This window comes from Rana temporaria, chromosome 5 (genome assembly GCF_905171775.1).
Source record: "Rana temporaria chromosome 5, aRanTem1.1, whole genome shotgun sequence".
NCBI classification, from domain to species: domain Eukaryota; kingdom Metazoa; phylum Chordata; class Amphibia; order Anura; family Ranidae; genus Rana; species Rana temporaria.
In genome coordinates, this window is record NC_053493.1 from 286972781 (window position 1) to 286995054 (window position 22274).

At 44.8% G+C, this 22274-nt stretch overlaps 1 protein-coding gene across 2 annotated transcripts in view; it reads right to left on the reverse strand.

Annotated features, from left to right (window-relative positions):
• LDLRAD4 (low density lipoprotein receptor class A domain containing 4) overlaps positions 1–22274 on the reverse strand; it is a 415207-nt gene that overhangs the window by 41776 nt on the left and 351157 nt on the right. Inside the window, exon 1 of one of the 2 annotated variants that reach the window (XM_040353921.1) lies at positions 231–1117. The exons of the other annotated variant lie outside the window; for it this stretch is intronic. Within the exon in view, the coding sequence (XP_040209855.1) occupies positions 231–300 (70 nt within the window). The 5' untranslated portion in view covers positions 301–1117. Of the gene's footprint in view, positions 1–230; positions 1118–22274 lie in introns of those variants that run through there. 2 annotated transcript variants of the gene reach the window in all.

A 22274-nucleotide genomic window follows, 5' to 3' on the forward strand; every position in this document is an offset into this window, starting at 1 on the left:
GGGTGGTGGGTCAATTGAACAAGCTGAGGTAAGAAGCCGATTGGTTACTACGCACAACTGCACCAGATTATTAGTAAATCTCCCCCCAATGTGTCAATACAGCCACTCAAATACATACAGTATAGCAAGCAGCATGCAAGACTTGCTGGTATACACAATTACAGAAAGCAGTCATATATGTTGAACAGATCCAATTCATAGGTTAAAGAAAAAATAAATAATATAATTACCTTTTACCAAAAAAAGGTCTTTAATTCCAGCATCATCCAGTGTTGTGGTGTTGAAATGATCACTGGACATACTCAGGTCCTATGGATAGTGACATGTATGCAAAAGATCCTATTCTTCGAGCATCCCGCGTTACTTGGAAAAGCAGTCTTGCTGGAGGAATTGTAAAGTGAAAGTAGTGTCTTCCAGCAAAGCTTTTCGCCCCGTCTTCCGCTTTCTATCAGCAGGTCCCAGGTGCAAGGCACAAAACTACCGTGGCTCAGACAGCAGACTGCAGCTACCAATTATCAGCTGCCATCAGCGGAGAGCTAGAGGCTCTGTGGCAGGAAACTGGTTGTGTTGTGGAAAGAGATAACAAAAAATGCAGGCTCATATCCTCAGGCTGTCTGGAGCGAACCATCAGCTATTTAGCAACATTTACAGAGAACGAGAAAAAAAAAAAAGTGCAAAAGAACAAATCTCAAAGTGCTGTAGCCGTCCGCCTTCAAATTCCGAGCTTACAAAACAACGCAGGCAAAAAAAAAAATATGCCAGTGTCTTCTTGCTGCTATTGCTTGAAAAAGCCACTTCAACTTTCCGCAGCTTCGGAAACCAGCCGAGAGGCAAACACAATGGCAGCCCCTGATTAACACGTTGCTTTCTGCTGTGCTGCTTGCTCCCTGTGACAGGGAGAGGTTGACACTTGGAAAAAAGGGGCTTTAATTCCTCCACATTTCGAGCCCAGGACACAATGTGCGTCATTCCATAGTCGAAACACTTTCCTCGCTACTTTAGTCAAGACTGTCTGATACTCGCTGCCACCCCCCTCATCTTCCCTCCTCGCTCTGCCTGTGCCAAAAGTCTCCAACTGCTGGCAGTTCCTCACACATGCTCGCTGAGCCAGCTCTGCCTTGGAAAAAAAAGTGGATGTCACAGCTGCACTGTCAACAGTTCAACTCCTCTCTCCTCCCTCCCTCCCTCCCCGGCTAGCATTGTTCTGCCACAACTATGGTAGCATCCAAAAACCACACACACAATACTTAACCTAGCTACAGTTTAACTATCCTTGCATTGAAGCAGATATGAAAATCAAAACATTTCCCGGCAATAGTTTAGCCTGAATAATTTTGCCAATTAAAACAAATTTAAAAAGCACAGAAATAATCACGGTAGAAGCTAGGCAATGTGGAAATTCTGATGACCTTGGTCCTCTTTGCGAGATAACCAGGGCATACACTGACTGTATCTATAAGTGTATGTGAAGCCTCACTTTATAAATTACCTATTCAGTTTAAAAGAGAAAAAAAAAACATGTGTATACATAAAAAAAACAATACCCCCTTCCCCTTTTTTCTATAAGTGATCAATTACCTATTCAGTTTAAAAGAGAAATAAAAAAGACAAAACGTGTATCCAGTAAAAAAAAAAATCATAGGTGATCACATCACCTCTGTTCTCAGCTGCTTAGAGAGCCATGGGAGGAGAAACAGCAGCAAATTGGGCTTCACAGTTGAGTGGGAGGGGGGGTGTCAGCACCAGTTTGATCATTGGCGAGCAGGCCGAGTTCCCAGCACAGCCAGAAAACTGACCACTTTCATGCCTAGCATGGACAGTTGTTATTAGGAAATCACGGGGACAGGCAGGGACACAAGGTATTTCACACAAGTGAAGCAAAACAATGAACAGGATACTTTTTCATCATACAAAGAAATGGTACAGCAGGAACTTAGAAATATGAAATGAGGGGTTACCAGTCTTTAAAATGGATGTAAATCCTTATATCTACCCAGTCAAGTGACTGGCCTCAGGTGATACACAGATGAAACAACAACTCCTACATAATTTGTACCCGTTTATCTGCAGTCTTCGTTACATCCGTTCAAAGTTGAGAATTTATAAAGCTCGTCTGAGAGGTCAGAAAAAAGGGGGTGGAGAGCTGAAACTACACTCTGCAGAGCTCAGGGAGGAGACATTTAACAGCTGATTGGAAGGCAGGATGGAAAGGGGAGGGGGTGAGGGGAGGGAAGGGACAAGACCACCCCCCTCCCCTTTTACACAGGAACAGAGCTGAGGCAATCAACTGGACATTCCTCCCCTGTCACAATGTTTCTCTTGGTGTCTGAAAAACTTGTCAGAAGTGATTCATGTGGATAGCAGAGGAACGAAGCACTAGACAGAAATGACACTTGCTCTTAATTGAGACAAATGCACAATATAGAGTGATATGCTTTGTTCATATTTTATGTCTGAGGTTTACAATCACTTTAAATTGAAGCTCACAACTAGTTTACAAAATCATTTAATAATGAAAATGTTCAGTACATTTTTTATTTTTGAAGCATCATTCATATAGGGAAAGATACAGGGAGCAAAACTGGTCACCCTGGCATCCAGTCCCTTGTTCGCATTGTGCATTTTGGTCCTTAAGGAACAATACCCGGATAATGGGAATCATCATATGGAATAAAACTCCTAAGACTCCTATTGATTTGTGCCCATGTAACTGACTTGGTGCTTTTGCTATGCTTTGTTCTACACTGTCTCTATGTGGGGGCAGCCATCTTTTAGAGGTAGGGCTTTGCTTTCACATATTAAAATCTCCAGAAAGAAAAACCGTGAGCTGAACAATAGTGACATTACCAAATCTCAATTCTGATGAGGCTAGCAGTCCGAGGCAGCAGTGCCTTGGATCTCACATCTGCAAATATACATCTGTAGGCACAAGAAAGCCTGGGTACCATCACATAACAGGAATAATTCCAGCCAAAAAAAAAGGTATAATTTGACAGCGTATTTGTTAGGCTCAAACCAACATTTCCAGATCCTCCCTACATCACATCTTCACTGTTTGAGTTTGGCCACTGAAAATATACAATTTCTTTGAGGGGAAAAAATGCACTGGACAACGCATTTTGCATAAAAGGTGTACTTTAGAGAAATATGGGTGCCGTCATTGCTGGTCTCCTTCCAGTGGAGAAACTGAAATTCTGTTTACATGTGATCAGCTGATCACACGGTAAAGCGCGGCTGTGATTGGCCCTTTACTGTGAACTTTGATCAGATGTGTCCAAAGGACACAGCAGTCACAGAGCGCGCTGTATGCGTGCCCAGGGGGGCACAGATCTGGAAGGATGTCCATGGAAGCCCTCACAAAACTGCAAGCTCTGGGCTCGAATGGAAGGGGGGTCCTTCATGGTTTCTTGCACTGGGGCCCTAAAGGTTCTCATTAGACCTCTTTCCAAAAGATCTACCTGGCTGCATGCAGCTTCAACCCTGAATCATAACCTAGCACAAGAAAGCACCTAGTGAGGTCATGCATCAGATCAGTAAGGACCTCAGATTTTGGATCAGCTTGGCAGCCAGGTAACTTACATTTTTGGAAGGAAATGCCAGCAATGGTAGTCACATTTTTCTTATTACACGTCTTATTTTATAAAAAAATTGATATCAGAAGAAATCCAAGGATATCTCTGATCCAAGCGCTCAGTGGTATAATAAATTTAAAGCAGGGAAAGCACCCATTATATAGAAACAGATAAGAAAAAATATATATGTCTTATTAAACAGTAATAATAAAACATTAACAGCGCTAGAGAAACCATTCAAATCTCATGAACTTATTACCTCATAATCTGCTAGGTAAAATGCTGATGGATATCAGAATAAGACAAACACCAACTATGTGTGGTCTATGTAGCCCTCTGCGTGGTGATAACATGACATAATAACAGTCCCAAATAAAATCAATCTCTGTGTGTTTTTTAATGACAGTTCAGACGCTGTACATCGCTGGTGATGTTACAGGTACATTTTCTTATCCCACTAGAGAGTAGACGAATCCATCAGCTGCAATCCCCCTTATGGTATTGAACTCACCAAACTGCAGACATTCACAGCATTGAAAGGGTCCTGTCAGCGTTTCCTCTGCTTCCTTGCATGTCCGCTTTGCTGCACGCATGTACCCACTAAGTGGAACCACCACACACCTGGGGGAGAGCTGTTGGAGTTGATCATCCTGACAGGACCCTTTCAATGCTGTGAATGTCTGCAGTTTGGTGAGTACAATACCATAAGGGGATTTCAGCTGATGGATTTGTCTACTCTCTAGTGCAGTGGTTCTCAACCTTTCTAGTGCCATGACCCCTTGATAAAATTTCCCAAGTAGTGGGGACCCCTAACAGTAAAATTCTTTTCCTAGCGGGGTTGTCAGCACCCAAGGCAAGACAAGTAATTTGCGCCCTTAATCCACAGACATTTAGTGCTCCATGGGTCCCTTCCACTCGAACAGTATTAAAACCCCTTATGGTACATTTTGGGATGCACCACTCTCTTCTCCTTTCTTTCCATTTTATCTCTCCCCATATTAACGTCTTGTTTTTTTTTTTTCCCATCCCTCTCTCTAGCTGTCTTTCTTGTTCTTCCTCTTATTCTTTCTCCCCCCACCCGCCTTCTTTTTCTTTCCATTGCATGTATTCTCTATTTTTTATTCTTTCTCTTACTCCTTGGTGGGGGTGTGGGGGGGAAGGGATGAGTGGCTGTGCTGGCGGGAAGTTGGGATGAGTGGCAGTGCTTGGAGGGATGGGATGGGATCAGTAGCAGGTCTGGGGGGAGTTCTGATCAGCCAACTTAGGTGCTCTTGATCAAGGTCATCTGCTGATCTGAGAACTGTACTGGGGACTTTTAATGGCAACTCTAATCACAGGTAAATGTTACTCACTGTGTCTCCAGCTTCACTGCGTCTCCAGCTCTGTAGTGTCTCGCAGCAGTGACACCTATGCCGAAATCCGGAGATGGGGTCCCCTCCAGCCCCTCCCACTTCACATTTCTCACCAGCCAGCTGACCTCTATGCTGTAAACTGAATGGGCGGCTGCAAAGAGGCTGAGTGGGTGGCCGTGGGTTCCAGCAACAGCCCAGCTGGGTGGCCACAGGCTTCAGGGACAGACCTGCTGGGCGGCCACGAAAAGGAGGCTGGGAGACTGGTGACCAGGCTTCAGGAACAGCCCAAGATTTGGTGGCCCCTGGCAAATCGTCATTCGACCCCCTCGGGGATCCCGACCCCTAGGTTGAGAACCACTGCTCTAGTGGGATAAGAAAATGTACCTGTAACATCACCGGCGATGTACAGCGTCTGAATTGTCATTCAAAGGCACACAGAGATTGATTGATTTTCTTTGGGACGGTTATTATATCATGTGATCACCACGCATAGGGCTACATAGACCACACATAGTTGGTGTTTGTCTTAGGCCCCTTTTACATTGAGGAGTTTTTCAGGCGTACATCGCTAAAAATAGCGCCTAAATAACGCCTGAATTTTACATAGCAGATTATGAGCTACTAAATTCATGAGATTTGAAAGGTTTCTCTAGCGCTGTTAATGTTTTATTATTACCGTTTAATATATTAAGTCTTATTTTATATCCAAGCTTATTTGAGAAGCAATTGAAAAGAAGGTAATCGATTGGTCAGCTGTCTAGTGTTCCAAGTGTATTCTTTCTAGCATTCCATATTGTCCTTTAACTGCTACATCTTATGATTTTTCTTAGATGCTCTTAAACACTTTATATAAATGGACTTTAGCTCAACAATTTTTTCCAGAAAACATTTCTTGCAGCCTACTGTTCACAGGATGCACAGGGCATCTGAAGGGGGTCAGCGAGTCTGCCCTTATACAAACAAATAAGATGATTATAGGCATATAATTCTATTTGGCAGTGGGAGATTACCACATGCCAGGAGATCTGCAGGTGGGCCTGTGAAAAGGTTTGATGGAGAATAATAAAAAGCTTCATCATGACAATGGGAACCACCCTTTTGTTTCTTTGAAGGCTAATATTATTGGGACTAAAATATAAATTACACTCACAAATCACCACAAAAATACATTTTAAATGCCAAGATATGTGTATTATGTATGTAGGTTCAAATAGAAGCACAGACTGGATCAACACTATTAATTTGGTGCTACTGCATATTGACAAAAAAAAAAAATCCAATTATGCAATAAAGCGAATGCTTTTAAATAAAATGTACACCTTGATTTATTGCTATTCGTATTGCTGCCACTAGATGTCAGTAAATACAGCTCAAGGGTCTCCAGTGAAAGCCTGTAATACCAAACGAAACACTTTACAATAGCTTAGGGGGATTCCATTTTTTTAAAGCAGTTGGCATAGTAAAACCAAGATCGTTTTATGTTTTAGATCAAATGCAGACGGATTAACCCATGATCAGGTTTTCTGTCAAAGCCCAGGTATGACCTAACATGCAAGAACAAGCTTCTGGGCAGTGACATAACGTTGTGTGGGACAACCGACCAAGAGGATTTGTTAACGGAGTTGCACATCTTTTCCCTATACATTATGCTCATGCTATGGAGCACTACACAGCCTTTTAATGTTTTATAGTTTTTAATAAAAAAAATTATGAAAAGCATCATGATCACTTTAGGTTTCCCGTTGGAGTGATATTATACATGATAGTGCCGACACATCGCTTTACAACAGTAGGGCAGACAGTACAATTACAATACAACAGGAAGAGGTTAATTAAGGTAATAAGGAAGAGGTTGTTGGATACATAACCCTAAAGCCTCGTACACACGATACGATTGTTGGCAGGGGATTGTTGGTTGACAGACTGTTGTCCTAAAATCTTACCGTTGGTACGCTGCTTTTGACAATTGTCAAACTTTCCGCCAACAAATGTTAGATGACATGCTAGTACATTTTCGGTGAACTGTTTGTCATCTGATTTTTGTATGGTCAGTACACAAATCCGGCAAACAAAAGTCGAAAGTACAAACACGCATGGTCGAAATCAATGCTCAAACACGAAATTAGCGGAAGGGGCCCAAAGGGTAGCGCTCAAGATCTGAAATTCCTCGTAGTACGTCATTACGTTTGTGTTTGGGGCACGACAATTGTGTACCGTTGGTATGCAAGACAAGATCCTGGCACACGCCCTTTTGATAAAAATCAGACGCTCGGTTGGCCAACAGTGGAACCCTGTGTATGAGGCTTTAGGCTTAATGTACACGGGACATTTTGAAACCTCTCCTGAACGATTTAACTTAACAGATAAAAATGTCTGTTTTGCCATGTTTACATACATTTTTGACGATTAAAAAAAAAACAAAAAAAAAAACACGGTATCTCCATTAAAAAACACCTGTTAACGAAAGGCAGCTAAGTGCGAGTTACTGCGTTTACAAGCTGTTAGACATTTTGAGTTTCAGATTACTCTGAACATCCATCCTGAAGGCATATTTTTTGCTTTCTAAAAAGTGCTTCTAAACTCAACTGCCCAGAGACGGCTATAAACGACCCTTTGTACATGTAATAAGATAACAGAGGAGAGTTCAGGGGCAGCTGAAAAAAAATGTCCAACTTCTCCTAAACATCTGTTTACCAGCAGTCGTACATGAAGTCTTGGTGGGAAAATATGCAGCGCTGAAAATTCTTATAAAGAACAAATTATGCATCAATGTAATGATAACACAGTAACCTGTGAATAAGTGTCCATTTGAAACAACCAACACAAAAAGAAAACACAAAGAAAAAGTCCATCAATAGGGGGTGTATGACCACATCCTCATCATTGGAAAAACTTTCTGCACGGTAGAATCAGAAATAGATGGAATACTCTTACCAGATGACGTGGATCTGCTTGTCAGCGACAACAGATCACAAAGGCATGTAAGGGCTCCGCTCGGCTCTGCTCAGCTGGATGATGGTACAGTAGTAGACTCACCACGGGGTATCCTGTTGGATGGCTGTAAGCCTGGACTGGAACCTCACCGTAGGTGTACTTGCTCAAACTCGAATCCGTGAACAGGAACAGAGGGTCCGCTTCTTTAAACGCCAACTGGTGATGCGAACAGTGGTGTCCACTGATGCAAGGTGCACACTGGTATGGAGTTTTGAAAAAACTTTGCATCCAAGCAAGTCATGCAGGGAAGAGAAAGAAAACAATGCTCCGGATGGTGCAGGTAAAAGAGGGTAGGTTTTATTGAAATAAAACCAACAACATGAAAGTGATCACTTCAGTATAAAATTGAATAAAAGCAATATGGGGTGCAGGTATAGCAAGCCCGACGCGTTTCGTCCAAGTGGACTTCAACTGGGGCATCTACCTTCACCCCCATATTGCCACATATATATAATAAAAATGCTTAATCAAACCGAGTGGGCGGACCAATCAGGTAAGCTCGGTAATTAACCAATCGGATCGGGCAGTACTCCTGACCCAAATGGTTACCAATCATCAATCAGCTTTTTGAAAGACAGGAAATGAGTGAACAAAACCTTATCAGAAAACATACAGTTACAGAAAAAGGAAAACAGATATTCCACCATTCCCATTATGCAACCTGTGTTAAACTCATGAATTCATTATGCAACCTGTATTAAACTCATGGACTCATATCAGTGGTTATTTTGAATAAACAAAAGAAGGGGGAAGTGAAAAGTGGGGAGGGATGTTGGCCACCTGTATCTGGGCTGCAATCGATACTCTCCACCTTCCTATTGAATCAGTACATATTGGATCCTCCCATAGATCCAGACTAGCCTGCAGCAAATGCAGTAAGTGTTCATCAATGTACTGTCTGGGGACACAGGCCAGTGCGCCGCTCGATCTTCCTTGCAGCGCTAGCCTGGCGTCCCCAGACATCCTAGAACCACCCTGGAGCGCAACGCCCATGTGCGGGTTCACGCCGCGCGTGACGTCATCACGCGACGGGAAAGACGGATGGCGCTCAGTGGCCAATGGGAGCGCGGCGCCACTAAACACATGGCGTTCAATGGCCAATGGGAGCGCGGCTCTTCCGGCGTGTGGATCTGACAGAAAAACGCTGCGCAGCCATGTCTATCAGGGTTTTAATTTAAATGTACTGGCAACGCTGCCAGGCACTTAACATATAAGCGATAAAGTAGAAAACCTTCTACGCTCATACATGCGGCCAATGAAATAATCATCCCTGCGTGCTCCTATGTTAAAATAAAGCGTGCATGGGGAATAAAGTGTGAAAAAGGGGGAAATGTCGCCCTCAAGGGGGGAAAAAAGGGCAGCACAACCCCAGGACATATTGCACAGAAAGCATGTGTCATAAAGTGCAGAAAATATATGTACATCTATAGGCTATAAATATACATCTCTCAAAATATAAAACATATAAAAATATAAATCAGAAAATAGTTGCTGGATCTATTAAGGATCACAGTTAATCTAAAAAATTTTTACTCTGTGATTTACCAAACAGAAAAAAAGACAAAAGTAAATTAAAATAACTCAAACAATAATAAGGTTAGGCCTTATTTATAAATGAATTTATATCCCATTCTACGTTCATACCGAATGGTTGGTATGTACGTAGTTCATGTATCCAGTATGTTTCTAACTGCGATACACCCCGTATGCGGGATTCACCTCTCCAGTGGGGTGCAAAACGATCAATTACCAAAAACTGAGTCCCATGGGGATTTTTATCATGATATTGTAAATAGTGTCGTGGAACACTATGGTTAGTTTTGCCCAGCAGAATGTTAGCTATGTGCTCATTCACTCGAACTGTGAAAGTTCTAATGGTCCTCCCGATATATTGTTTCTTGCAGGGGCAAGTTAAAAGGTAAACAACGTATCGGGTGGCACATGTCGTGAAATGTTTCATCTGGTATATTTTAGAGGTGGTCGTAGACTGGAAGGTTTCACTTTTCCGTCTGCCGCTTGTGTTGTGCAAACACACATTACACCTGCGGCAGGGGAAAAAAGCCCTGCAGTCCTGAAAAAAGGTGACCTGTTTCGGGGGATCGATAACATTCGGGGCTATCTGTCCTTGAATGGATCTGGCACCCCTAAAAATAACACCCGCCCTGTCTGGTATGACCGGACCCAAAACTCTGTCATTTCTTAGAACACCCCAGTGTTTAGCAAGTATCTCTTTGATTTGCCTGGACTGGACAGAATATGTAGTGAAGAAAGACCACCGGAATTTGTCATCCGTGGCTTTCTTTGGGCGAACCTCCAGGAGCGAACTGCGATCCAAATGTAAGGTTCGCTCAATTTCTACTTCCAGTTCTCCTACTTCATACCCCTTCTCTACAAATCTGTCTTTCAGGACCGTAGATTGGGCAATAAAGTCCTCAGTTTTAGTACAATTCCGCCTCAGTCGTAAAAACTGGCTCCGAGGGACGGATTTTAACCACTGGGGATGGTGGCAGCTATCCAGCGGTATATAACCGTTACGATCGGTCGGTTTGAAGTATGTACTAAATTCCAGATGTTGTTCGACTACTTTGATCTCCAAGTCGAGAAAATGCACAGAGGTAGAACTAGCCTCATGGCTCAGTCGAATACCTCTGTCATTGTTGTTCAATGTCGACATGAAGTCATTAAGCGATTCTGGGTCGCCTTTCCAATGATGAGGATGTGGTCATACACCCCCTATTGATGGACTTTTTCTTTGTGTTTTCTTTTTGTGTTGGTTGTTTCAAATGGACACCTATTCACAGGTTACTGTGTTATCATTACATTGATGCATAATTTGTTCTTTATAAGAATTTTCAGCGCTGCATATTTTCCCACTATTTTATTTTCAATTTTTGTCATATTGCTTATGTGGCTGCTCACTTGATATTTTTAGATTAGCGCAGTATTTTCCCCTTTTGTACATGAAGTCTTACCTGGAAATAAAGGCCCAATAATAGAGGGGAGTGCACACCCTAAAGGGGTACTGAAGGTGGAAGATTTCACAGGAGTTGGAAGTTACAGTGGTGGTTTGGCTGTACAAGATTTCACATGGGAAAGTTGGAAGATTAAAAAGACTGATCACACGTTACTCTTTTTGCATTTGTGTGATTCGATATATGTAGATTAGTATAATTTTCATCTAAAGTTTTCACTAAAGCTATGAGATTTTTATATATATATTTAGTTTATGTATTGAGTGCTGCACCATTTACAGTTTAATCTCTTGTATCATGCTCATAGTCTTGACTATATCCTTTTGCGTGTCTGAACTTTATGAGCGGCTATTTGGTGATGTTGAGGGCAGCACTTGAGGCTCCCCATATATAAAGAATGTTGACCATCATTGCCTTAGGGGGTGGTGACACAGATGAGGCAGAAGACAGTTACAGTACAGGTCACCAGCTCTTTGCTGTCCAGGGGCAATTTTGACATTTTTCATATTCATGTTAAAAAGCAGAATTTTTTTTTTCTAGAAATACCTTAGAACCCCAAACATTATGTTGCATGATATTTGCACAGCCATTTTTCAAAGGCTAATTTTCAGGAACAAAATACACCTAAATAAATTTTAGTGCACATAAACACAATACTTTAATAAAAATGTATTTTTGTTTGGTAAAATACAAAAAAAGATGTTGTTGCATCACGTAAATACCATAAGTTGTTAAGATTATGTAGCGCCGAGCTCCCAATGACAAGGGCACTACTTTAAATTTAGGGGACGTCTGAGCCATAGTTGGGCTCAGACTCTGCTAATTCTATGTAAATTCGCCTCTGTTCTGGCTGTGGTTGTGCTCGGTGAAAGTTTTCCCGTTGCCTGTAGGTGGCGTTATAACCTCAGGCCCATGTTGGAACTTGGGGGTGAACCATGGTGTGTTAAGTGACTCTTCTTGGCAGTAGCCCAGTGGGAGTGGTGCCCCGCTGTGCATGCTGTGAAGGGATACTTAAGGGGCAGACGCAGTCTTTCGGGGTCCTTCGTCTCGTGATCCTCATGGCACGAGGTGCGTGCGTGTGATTTTAGCCTCGGGGACCACGTTGGCCCGAGGCTGTGTTCCTATCGTGTAGGCCCAGCTATGCTGGCTGGGGCCTATGGTTCTAGAAGGGATTCCCAAGCTGTCCATCCAAGTGGGAAAAGTTTCTCAACAAAGGAAACCGGGGGAGGACCTACCCTGGAGGAGACCAAGCAAGGCAAGCTGATGTCTCGGGATAATAAGCCTGGTCACCTCGTTAAAAAGGGATCCACTATTCAATAATGTCTTGCAGTCAGCCGCATCGGCTTAAAGGCTCTTTCGCTAGACAGGAAGTTTGGGACTGAAATCCTGTGGCAGAGGATTCCTGACTATGCATCCTGTGTTCTCAGACGGTCTGTGGCAGAGACTGTTTCTATACTGTCCATGCATCATTCCGGATGCTAGGTCATGTGAGAGGAGTCTAGCCGGGTGAGCAATACCCACTCAGGAGTGAGTGGTGAATACTGGAACTTTAAATACTTTTTGTGCATTCTGTACCGTGTACTTGAACCTTCCCCTTCTCTCCTTCTACCTTCTACTTTCTTCACAAGTTTTATGCAGCAAAAAATGAAGCCTACAGTTGAAGGGATCTTGTGTGGACATTGCAATTTCTACAGACTTCCTTCCCTAGATAACGAACTTAAAGCGGAGTTCCACCCTCTTTTTTAACTTTAAAGCATTGTATAGCATACTGCCCCCTTAAACATATTTGGCATGTTTTTTTATTCTATTTTAAAAACTCACTTTGTTATCGCTGTGAGTTTCTTTCTCCCGCCGCGGCGCAGCGCTGCTATACCTCCTGGGACATGTTTGTGATCAATCCCAGGAGGCAGGGCTGAAGGATCGCCGCTGTTTCAGCTCGAGCGAGCGGGCTGGAGGGGCGGGCTGGAGGGCTGCAGGGCGGGCGGAGAGATGTTTAACAGCCCCGCCCACCGCCAAGGGAAGCATTGCGGTTGTCTTTGAAACATACGGCCCCACCCCCTGTCACTCTCAGGATCCCAGCAATAATCTGGCCGCTGGACGAATGTGGGGGGGGACCGTGCGGCAGTGTGGGCTCCTCAATGCCGGCTGGCTGGGATGAAGATGACAGCAGCCGGGGGTGTGTGTCCAGCAGCCTGTCATCAGTGTTAGCAGAGATCGAACCATGTGTGTGCTGCCTGCTAGAGATACGCCAATATACAGCCCCACCCCTGTCATCTCCATCCTCCCTGTCAGCCACCCCTGTCATCTCCATCTGTCATCTCCATCCTTCCCGTCACCCACCCCTGTCATCTCCATCTGTCATCTCCATCCTTCCCGTCACCCACCCCTGTCATGTCCATCTGTCATCTCCATTCTCCCCGTCACCCACCCCTGTCATCTCCATCCTCCCCGTCACCCACCCCTGTCATCTCCATCCTCCCCGTCACCCACCCCTGTCATCTCCATCCTCCCCGTCACCCACCCCTGTCATCTCCATCCTCCCCGTCACCCACCCCTGTCATCTCCATCCTCCCCGTCACCCACCCCTGTCATCTCCATCCTCCCCGTCACCCACCCCTGTCATCTCCATCCTCCCCGTCACCCACCCCTGTCATCTCCATCCTCCCCGTCACCCACCCCTGTCATCTCCATCCTCCCCGTCACCCACCCCCGTCATCTCCATCCTCCCCGTCACCCACCCCTGTCATCTCCATCCTCCCCGTCACCCACCCCTGTCATCTCCATCCTCCCCGTCACCCACCCCTGTCATCTCCATCCTCCCCGTCACCCACCCCTGTCATCTCCATCCTCCCCGTCACCCACCCCTGTCATCTCCATCCTCCCCGTCACCCACCCCTGTCATCTCCATCCTCCCCGTCACCCACCCCTGTCATCTCCACCCACCCCTGTCATCTCCATCCTCCCCGTCATCTCCATCTGTCATCTCCATCCTCCCCATCACCCACCCCTGTCATCTCCATCCTCCCTGTCATCTCCATCTGTCATCTCCATGCTCCCCGTCACCCACCCCTGTCATCTCCATCCTCCCCGTCACCCACCCCTGTCACTTCCTCTGACACTCCCGTTGCTATTGAAACCTGATCTGAAACCATTACATTGCTTGTACAGCACTGAGCATGTGCGAGGCTGAAATCCAGGAAGTCATACAGTCTGGCTTCATGATGCCCACACTTAAGATGGCCCCAGTCAATTTCTGTTTTATAAAGTGTCTAAATGCTGTAACAACCTAACAAAACGGACCTTAGTTTACAGACAATAAGAATACATTAAGTTTGTGTATTACAGGGGTTTTTATATTTAAAACGTTTTTATATTTAAAATTGTGGCCGGAACTCCACTTTAAAGGCAATGTGCAAAACCCAAAAATCTAAATTAGCAGCTCCTTCGGGGTAGTGCTACAATTAAAATTGGACATGCCTGTAAAATGGTGACATACTATGGATACTTAAAATTGTCCATAGGTAAAGCTTTAAAAGCCTTTACAGGCTATCATTTTAGAGTTGAACAGGAACTATGGCATTAGAATGATTGCCATCACTCAGAGTGATACCCGACATCTGTGGTACCAATCAACTTTAACATGTGTGCCAGACCTGTGCAGGGGGGATTGCTATACTAACTTTGCATAGTTAGTACAGCGGCTCCAACAGGAGCCGACAGCGGGTTGAACGAAAAAAACAAATATGTACCAGGCTTAAGATTCCAGATGCCTTCCCTGCCATCCAAGACAGCTGATGAAACACATATTTGTTTGATCTGCTACTTCCCAGGCTGCAATGGACCAGGAAAGGAAGCCCACTCGCCCACTTACAGAGCTGTGAAATATGTCTGTTTGCTTTCAATGAATCAATCTTTTGTATATACAGACATCTCAAGTCTCCTGCATTTTGGCTGCGGCTCCCTGACACCCGCAAGTGCCGCACGATATCCCGGCTGTCAGCTACAGCAGCCCGAGCCGCCCCCTGTCCTCCCAGTCAGGGGAGGGACTACACTGTGTGTAGACCAGCATACAAATAATGAGAACGCCGCATGACTACAGACAGGCACCGGGGAAGATAGACAAGGTAAGGAGCCACAGCACCTAGCCACATAGCCATCACTGACCGCACACACACAGGCTATATTACACTTTGATCTCTGGAAGGAAGGATGCTACAGACTGGCCCACCAGGAAGATTCCTGGTAGGGGGGCAAGGCTGCTTTGAGTGCAGCAGCACCTGTAAAAGATATGGCTGCGGCCTGGGCCAACATGTTCATTCCACATGTGCTACCACCGCTCGAAAAAAACATGTACGTGCACAGTGATGTGCCCGCGCCTTTTTTAAATGTAAAGCAGCAGTGTCACCTCTGTGAGGTCTTGGCAGTGGTGAGTATATATATATATATAATGTGTGTGTGTCTTTACTTCGCCGCTATGGGCTCTAGCCCCAGATCTTTTGTAGACCTAGCAATGCCCCTGGGCATAGACCTGCATGGTATATGATGTAATCTAAAAAAGTAAATTGGTTGTTGCTTGGTGTAATTTAGAATATATTCTAGCTCAGAAGTGTGCAATGTCTGGTCTCACAAGCAATATTTTTGCACCAACAAAACCTCTTCTGCCCTTAGAAGCGTACAGATACACATAGCCAAAGATCTAGCAATAATACACAGTGCTCATAAAAATATTTTAAACTTTGGAGCCAGAGTTATTTATGGGAGACTGCCAAGGGTGTATCCCATGCTAAAGACCCAAAAGAACCATAGAAAGAAAGTAACGAGGGAAAGAGACCTTTTGTTTAAATTTGAGACAATTGTGGGAAAGGCAACTCCAGGCACAAACATATACATTCGGTATAAATAAGTAGACAATTTTTTACTAATGTATGCTTTTTGTTTTTGGATGCAAAGATGCAAGAAAAAAAATTGCAGTTCAACAAAAAGTATAAATGGTTTTAGACAAGCAGCATTTCCCCCCCCTGAGAACGACAGAGAAAATAGTCATATGAAAGCAAGTACATCTCATGGAAATTGCTGACTTTAACATGTCCAATTAGGCAGAAATGAGATCATTCAAATAGGACCTACAGATAAAAGGTGATTTATGCAAACTATGACAAAAAATTGGATATGACAATCTAAATAAAAATAATAAAAAATGATTTGTCACATGGAAAAAGTAAGCGGACCCATACATTCACCAACATTTCAAATCTATTCATTTTGTGGTTTGGTGGTGGGTCAGTGATGGTCTAGGGAGGCATATCCATGGAGGGATGCACAGACCTCTACAGGCTACACAATGGCACCCTGACTGCCATTAGGTATCGGGATGAAATCCTTGGACCTATTCTCAGACCCTACGCTGGTGCAGTGGGTCCTGGGTTCCTACTGGTGCACGACAATGCCCGGCCTCATGTGGCGAGATCATGCAGCTAGTTCCTGGAGGATGAAGAAATTGATACCATTGAATGGCCCCCCACGCTCACCTGACCTAAATCCAAAAGAACACATCTGGAACATTATGTTTGGGTCCATCCGGTGCCGCCAGGTTGCACCTCAGTGTGTTCAGTAGCTCAGTGATGCTCTGGTCCAGATCTGGGAGGAAATACCCCAGGACACCATCCGTCGTATCATTAGGAGCATGCCCTGATGTTGTCAGGCATGCATACAAGCACATGGGGGCCATACAAACTACTGAGAATTTCAGCAAAATGGACTAGCTTGCTGCATAATTTTTTCACTTTGATTTTCGAGGTGTCTTTAAATTCAGCCCTCTGTAGGTTGATAATTTAAATTTCCATCAAATGATGTGCCATCCTTTCATTCCTAACACATTACCCAGTCCATATCAGTATAGATATCTAGCATGAGATTTTTGCCCGTTGAGATCTGATATGTTCCTTACATTTTTTTGAGCAGCGTATAAAATCATGTGTTCCAGGTTAGGTGCCAATGATAAAAACCTAGGCTACATTCACAGCAGCGATTAAGGCGGGTGTGAATTGTAGCAGCAGCTCCTGTTGCGGCCTTCAGTGGGTAGGTGCGGCTGCTGGCCCTGTTCACTATAATGACAGGTCACTGGCGGCCACAGCTATTCGCATCTTTCTACACAGCCAGCAATTACCTGCGGTGATCGCTGTTGGACGCACACAAAGTGCATCCAGCTGCGATCACTAAAGCCAATCGCTGGGTATGCGGACAGCAGCAAATACCTGGGGCCGCCAGTGACCTCATGCTTTTATGGGAGGTGGATCATCCATCAATCAAGATGCGACATCCCACCCACTGTGTTCTTTAATTACTGGGCATGGAGGAGGAAGGAGGGACTAGGCTGTCATTTAGGATCTGTACACACGCCTAGATGTGTGATGTCATACCATGTGACTAGCCTAGCTCAGCTTAAACGGATTTCAGTGTTGTAGGTTTAGTAACACTTTAAGATGTGCATACTTGCATTTATTCAAATGAAGCTGCTGAGCGAGGTGTGTGGACAAGAGAATAGCTGGAGTTGGGCTTATCCCTGCGCTATATCCAACTACCAGGAGCACTTATTATTGTGTGTTGGGACATCAGACATGGCCAGATTAAATTCAAGCAGTGCTAGAATTTGTGAATATCCTTAGTTCTTATTGGACTTTTTGGCCAGCCTCAGGCAAAGTCCTGGTTCTCCACAATGAGGACAATTAAGTAGCGGTGCACACAATGCAGTTTAATTCGAAACATCCAGACAACGGACATTTATATAAACAGAAAAAAGTCCCAAGTTCACATTGCTTATTAAAATGGAAGATTGCAGGCAATGTTTATCTAAACTGGATTTATCTTAACAAAATACATCTGACGTATTTATCATGTTCCTCTGGCTTATTTATGAAAGCTGGCAGCATTATAATGGCAGACACTAAATCTATTAATATCTTTAAGCTGCTTTATCCATTGTTTTTAATATACAAGTAATTTGTGGAGAGATCCACAAGCTAGCAAGGACAAACACTGCATATAACACAAGAGGAAAAAGGAAATTGTCAGCGACACTATAGCATTGTTTCATGCACTGACAGATACCCTAATGCTTATTGTCTCATTGGAGACAACACAAATCTCCTGAGTACAAACAATTGTTTCATCAAAATTGAATTTATGTTTTCCTTTTATCTGTGCAAAGTCCGTCTTGCTTTATGAATATATGGGAACAATATGCTTAAGAATGGTGTTCGCTTACAGATGAAAATCGTTTTTTAAAAGATGTGCGCAGGGATTTTATGATTCTAAGGTTCTCAGTTATATGATATAACCAGGACTCATTAACAACGCAAGAGAAATAAGGTCCACGAGTCACCGTTCACCCCTATATTCTACATCCAGTTGTTTTGATGTTTGGCGAAAAAGGATACCTTCAACACTTATGTCTTACAGGTCAATTGTTAAAGATAGAGATTTTTAATACAGCTTACCTGTAAAATCTTTTTCTTGGAGTACATCACGGGACACAGAGCGGCATATTCATTACTATGTGGGTTATATGGAGTACCTTCAGGTGATGGACACTGGCAATCTCAAACAGGAAATGCCCCTCCCTATATAACCCCCTCCCATAGGAGGAGTACCTCAGTTTTGTAGCAAGCAGTATGCCTCCCAAAATGGTCCTCAAAAGAGGGGTGGGAGCTCTGTGTCCCGTGATGTACTCCAAGAAAAAGATTTTACAGGTAAGCTGTATTAAAAATCTCTTTTTCTTTATCGTTACATCACGGGACACAGAGCGGCATTCATTACTATATGGGATGTCCCAAAGCAATGCTTACAATGAGGGGAGGGAGAACATCTCCAAGACAAGAGGATTTAATTTAGAGGTATACTCAAATCATAATAAATCCAACTTAGTTGAGAAAATAATTTTAAATTTTAAATTTAACTCAAAAAAAGGGGAGCCCCCGGAATCCGAGGGTCTCAAACTGCAGCCTGCAGTACTGCCTGCCCAAAGGCTGTATCAGTATTCCTTCTTACGTCCAACTGGTAGAATTTTGTAAACGTGTGGACAGAAGACCAGGTTGCCACCTTGCAAACTTGAGTCATAGAGATCTGGTGGTGTGCTGCCCAGGAGGCGCCCATGGCCCTAGTAGAATGAGCCTTTAATGATACTGGAGGAGGCAACCCTTTCAAGCCGTAGGCTTGAGTGATTAATTGCTTAATCCACCTAGAAATGGTGGACTTTGCAGCTGCCTGCCCCTTCTTGGGCCCATCCGGTAAAATGAACAGCACATCTGTTTTCCGGATCTTCTTTGTAGCTTTAAGATAGGCCTTCATGGCCCTGACAATATCCAAGGTATGCAGCAACCCTTCCTTTCTGGAAGTAGGTTTAGGGAAGAAGGATGGTAATACCAAATCCTGGTTCAAATGAAAACTGGATATAACCTTCGGTAGGAAGGAAGGATGAGGGCGGAGAACGACCCTGTCCTTATGAAAAATAAGATATGGTTCCTTACAGGATAAGGCCGCCAGTTCCGAAACTCTTCTTGCGGAAACTATGGCAACCAAAAATACTAACTTCCTTGTCAGTAAAACCAAAGGAATTTCAGCCAACGGCTCAAACGGTTGTTTCTGTAAACTTGACAGTACAAGATTTAAATCCCACGGACAAAGTGGGGATTTAACTGGAGGTTTAATACGTAAGACCCCTTGAAGGAAGGTCTTAACCAGCGAGTGGGTGGCCAGCGGCCGCTGAAACCACACTGACAGAGCAGAAATCTGTCCTTTGATTGTGCTTAATGCCAATCCTTTATCCACTCCTAGCTGGAGAAAACTTAAAACTATCGATGGTGAATTTGCGAGGAAGCCATAGCTTGGACTCACACCAGCCTACATAGGCCTTCCAGACCTTGTGATAAATCACCCTAGAGACCGGTTTCCTGGCTCTGATTAGGGTAGAGATTACTTTCTGAGACAGACCTCTACCCCTGAGAATCAGGGATTCAGCTTCCAGGCCGTCAAATTTAGATGCCGTAAGGCAGGGTGGAGGATCTGACCTTGCGATAGCAGGTCTGGCCTTAGAGACAGTGTCCAAGGGTCTCCCACTACCATCCTTAGGATTAGTGAGTACCATGCCCTTCTGGGCCATGCTGGAGCTACCAGGATAACTGGTATGTGCTCCACCCGGATCCTGCGCAGCAGGCGGGGTAGTAACTGGAGCGGGGGAAACGCATAAAGAAGTTTGAACTGATGCCAAGGGCAAACCAGCGCATCGGTTCCGCAGGCCATCGGATCCCTTGAGCGGGACATGAACCTGTCTAGCTTCTTGTTGAGTCTCGATGCCATGATATCCACGTCCGGCACTCCCCATTTTTGGCAGAGTGCTTGAAAGACTTGTGGATGCAGAGACCATTCCCCCGGCAATAGAGTCTGGCGGCTTAAGAAGTCCGCCTGAAAGTTGTCCACTCCTGGAATGAATATTGCCGATATGCAGGGCACATGAGCCTCTGCCCATAGGAGAATCAAGCTCACCTCTCTGAGCGGCTTGACTCCTGGTTCCCCCTTGGTGATTTATGTATGCCACGGCCGTGGCATTGTCTGATTGAATTCTCACCGGGAACCCCTGCAATTTTGACGTCCAAGCCCTGAGGGCTAGTCGAGCAGCTCTGAGCTCCAAGATGTTGATGGGCAACTGCTTCTCTGGTTTTGCCCAAGTACCTTGGCGAGTGCAACCATCCAAAATTGCTCCCCAGCCCGTCAGGCTGGCGTCTGTGGTCACTATCTTCCAAGCCACTGGGCTGAAAGACTTCCCCTTCAGTAGATTCTGAGGGTCTAACCACCAACACAGACTTTGTCGGACTCTTGATGAGAGCGGCAACGGGATATCCAAGGCCTGTGGCCTTCTGCTCCATGCTGACAGGATGGCTGCCTGCAGGATGCGAGTGTGGCTCTGGGCGTATGGTACCGCCTCGAATGTGGCCACCATCTTGCCTAGTAACCTCATACTTAGGCGAATAGTCGGTTCCTTCTTGCTTAGAACCAGTAGAATTAATTCCTTGATGGCTTTGACCTTCCTCAGAGGTAGGAACACTCCTTGTTGTTCTGTGTCTAATCTCATGCCGAGATATTCCAACTGCCTTGTGGGCAGGAAAGCTGACTTTTCTCGATTTAGGACCCAGCCGAACCTCTCGAGGTATTGGACCGTGAGGGCCACTGCTCGCTCCAAGCCGGGAGACGAGTGATCTATGACTAGGAGGTCGTCCAGGTATGCTAGGACCGTGACCCCTTGGATCCTTAGCTTGGCTAGGATTGGAGCTAGGACCTTCGTGAACACCCGGGGGGCCGTAGCCAACCCGAAGGGAAGCGCCACGAATTGAAAATGACGCGAAGCCACCATGAAGCGTAGATATCTTTGATGTGGCTGATAAATTGGAACATGAAGGTAGGCATCCTTTATGTCTATGGACGCCATGAAGTCGTCCTTTTGGAGTGTGGCAGCTGCTGACCGCACGGATTCCATCCGAAATGAGCGGACTTTTAGGTATGCATTTACCATCTTTAGGTCCAAAATTGGCCTGACATCTCCATTGGACTTTGGGATGATGAATAGGTTGGAGTAGAAACCCAGCCCCTGTTCCAGGACTGGTACCTCTACTATTACTTCCTGGGAAAGTAGATGATTTAATGCCGATCTTAATGCGGCTCCCTTCTCCGGATCGTTTGGAATCCTCGACTCCTGGAAATGAGGAGGAGGAAACTTTAGGAAATCTAATTTGTAGCCCGTGGCCACGGAAGACCGTACCCACTCGTCGGGAATGCTGGCTTCCCAAATCTCTGAAAAGAGTCGCAGCCTTCCCCCCACCTTCGTGGGTGGGGGCGCCCCTTCATAAGGTCGGCTTGGGGGCTGGTTTTGCTGGTTTGCGAAACCACTGCTTTCTGCCTCTAGCAGCCTGTCCTTGTGACTTGCTGTTGAAGCCGAAGTTTGCTTTCGCAGGAGGCCGTCGATACTGTTTGGCATTAGAGGGCCCCTGCCCAGGGGAATACTGTCGTTTAAACGCAGGCCCCTGAAACTTCTTCTTAGTTGGCAAGAGAGTACTCTTGCCATTTGAAATGGTCTGAATGTATTTATCTAGGTCTTCTCCGAAGAGTCGTCCTCCATGGAAGGGGAACCCTACCAGGAGCTTCTTGCATGGGGGCTCAGCCTCCCAGCTTTTTAACCATAAGTCTTCTCATATGGATAAGGGATAACGATAAACGTGACGCTTGCTGGATAGAATCCTTAATTGCGTCTACCGTAAAACATATGGCCTTAGGGACATCCGAAAATTCTTCTGCCTGCTGGGCAGGAATAAGTTTAAGCATCTGCTTAAATTGAT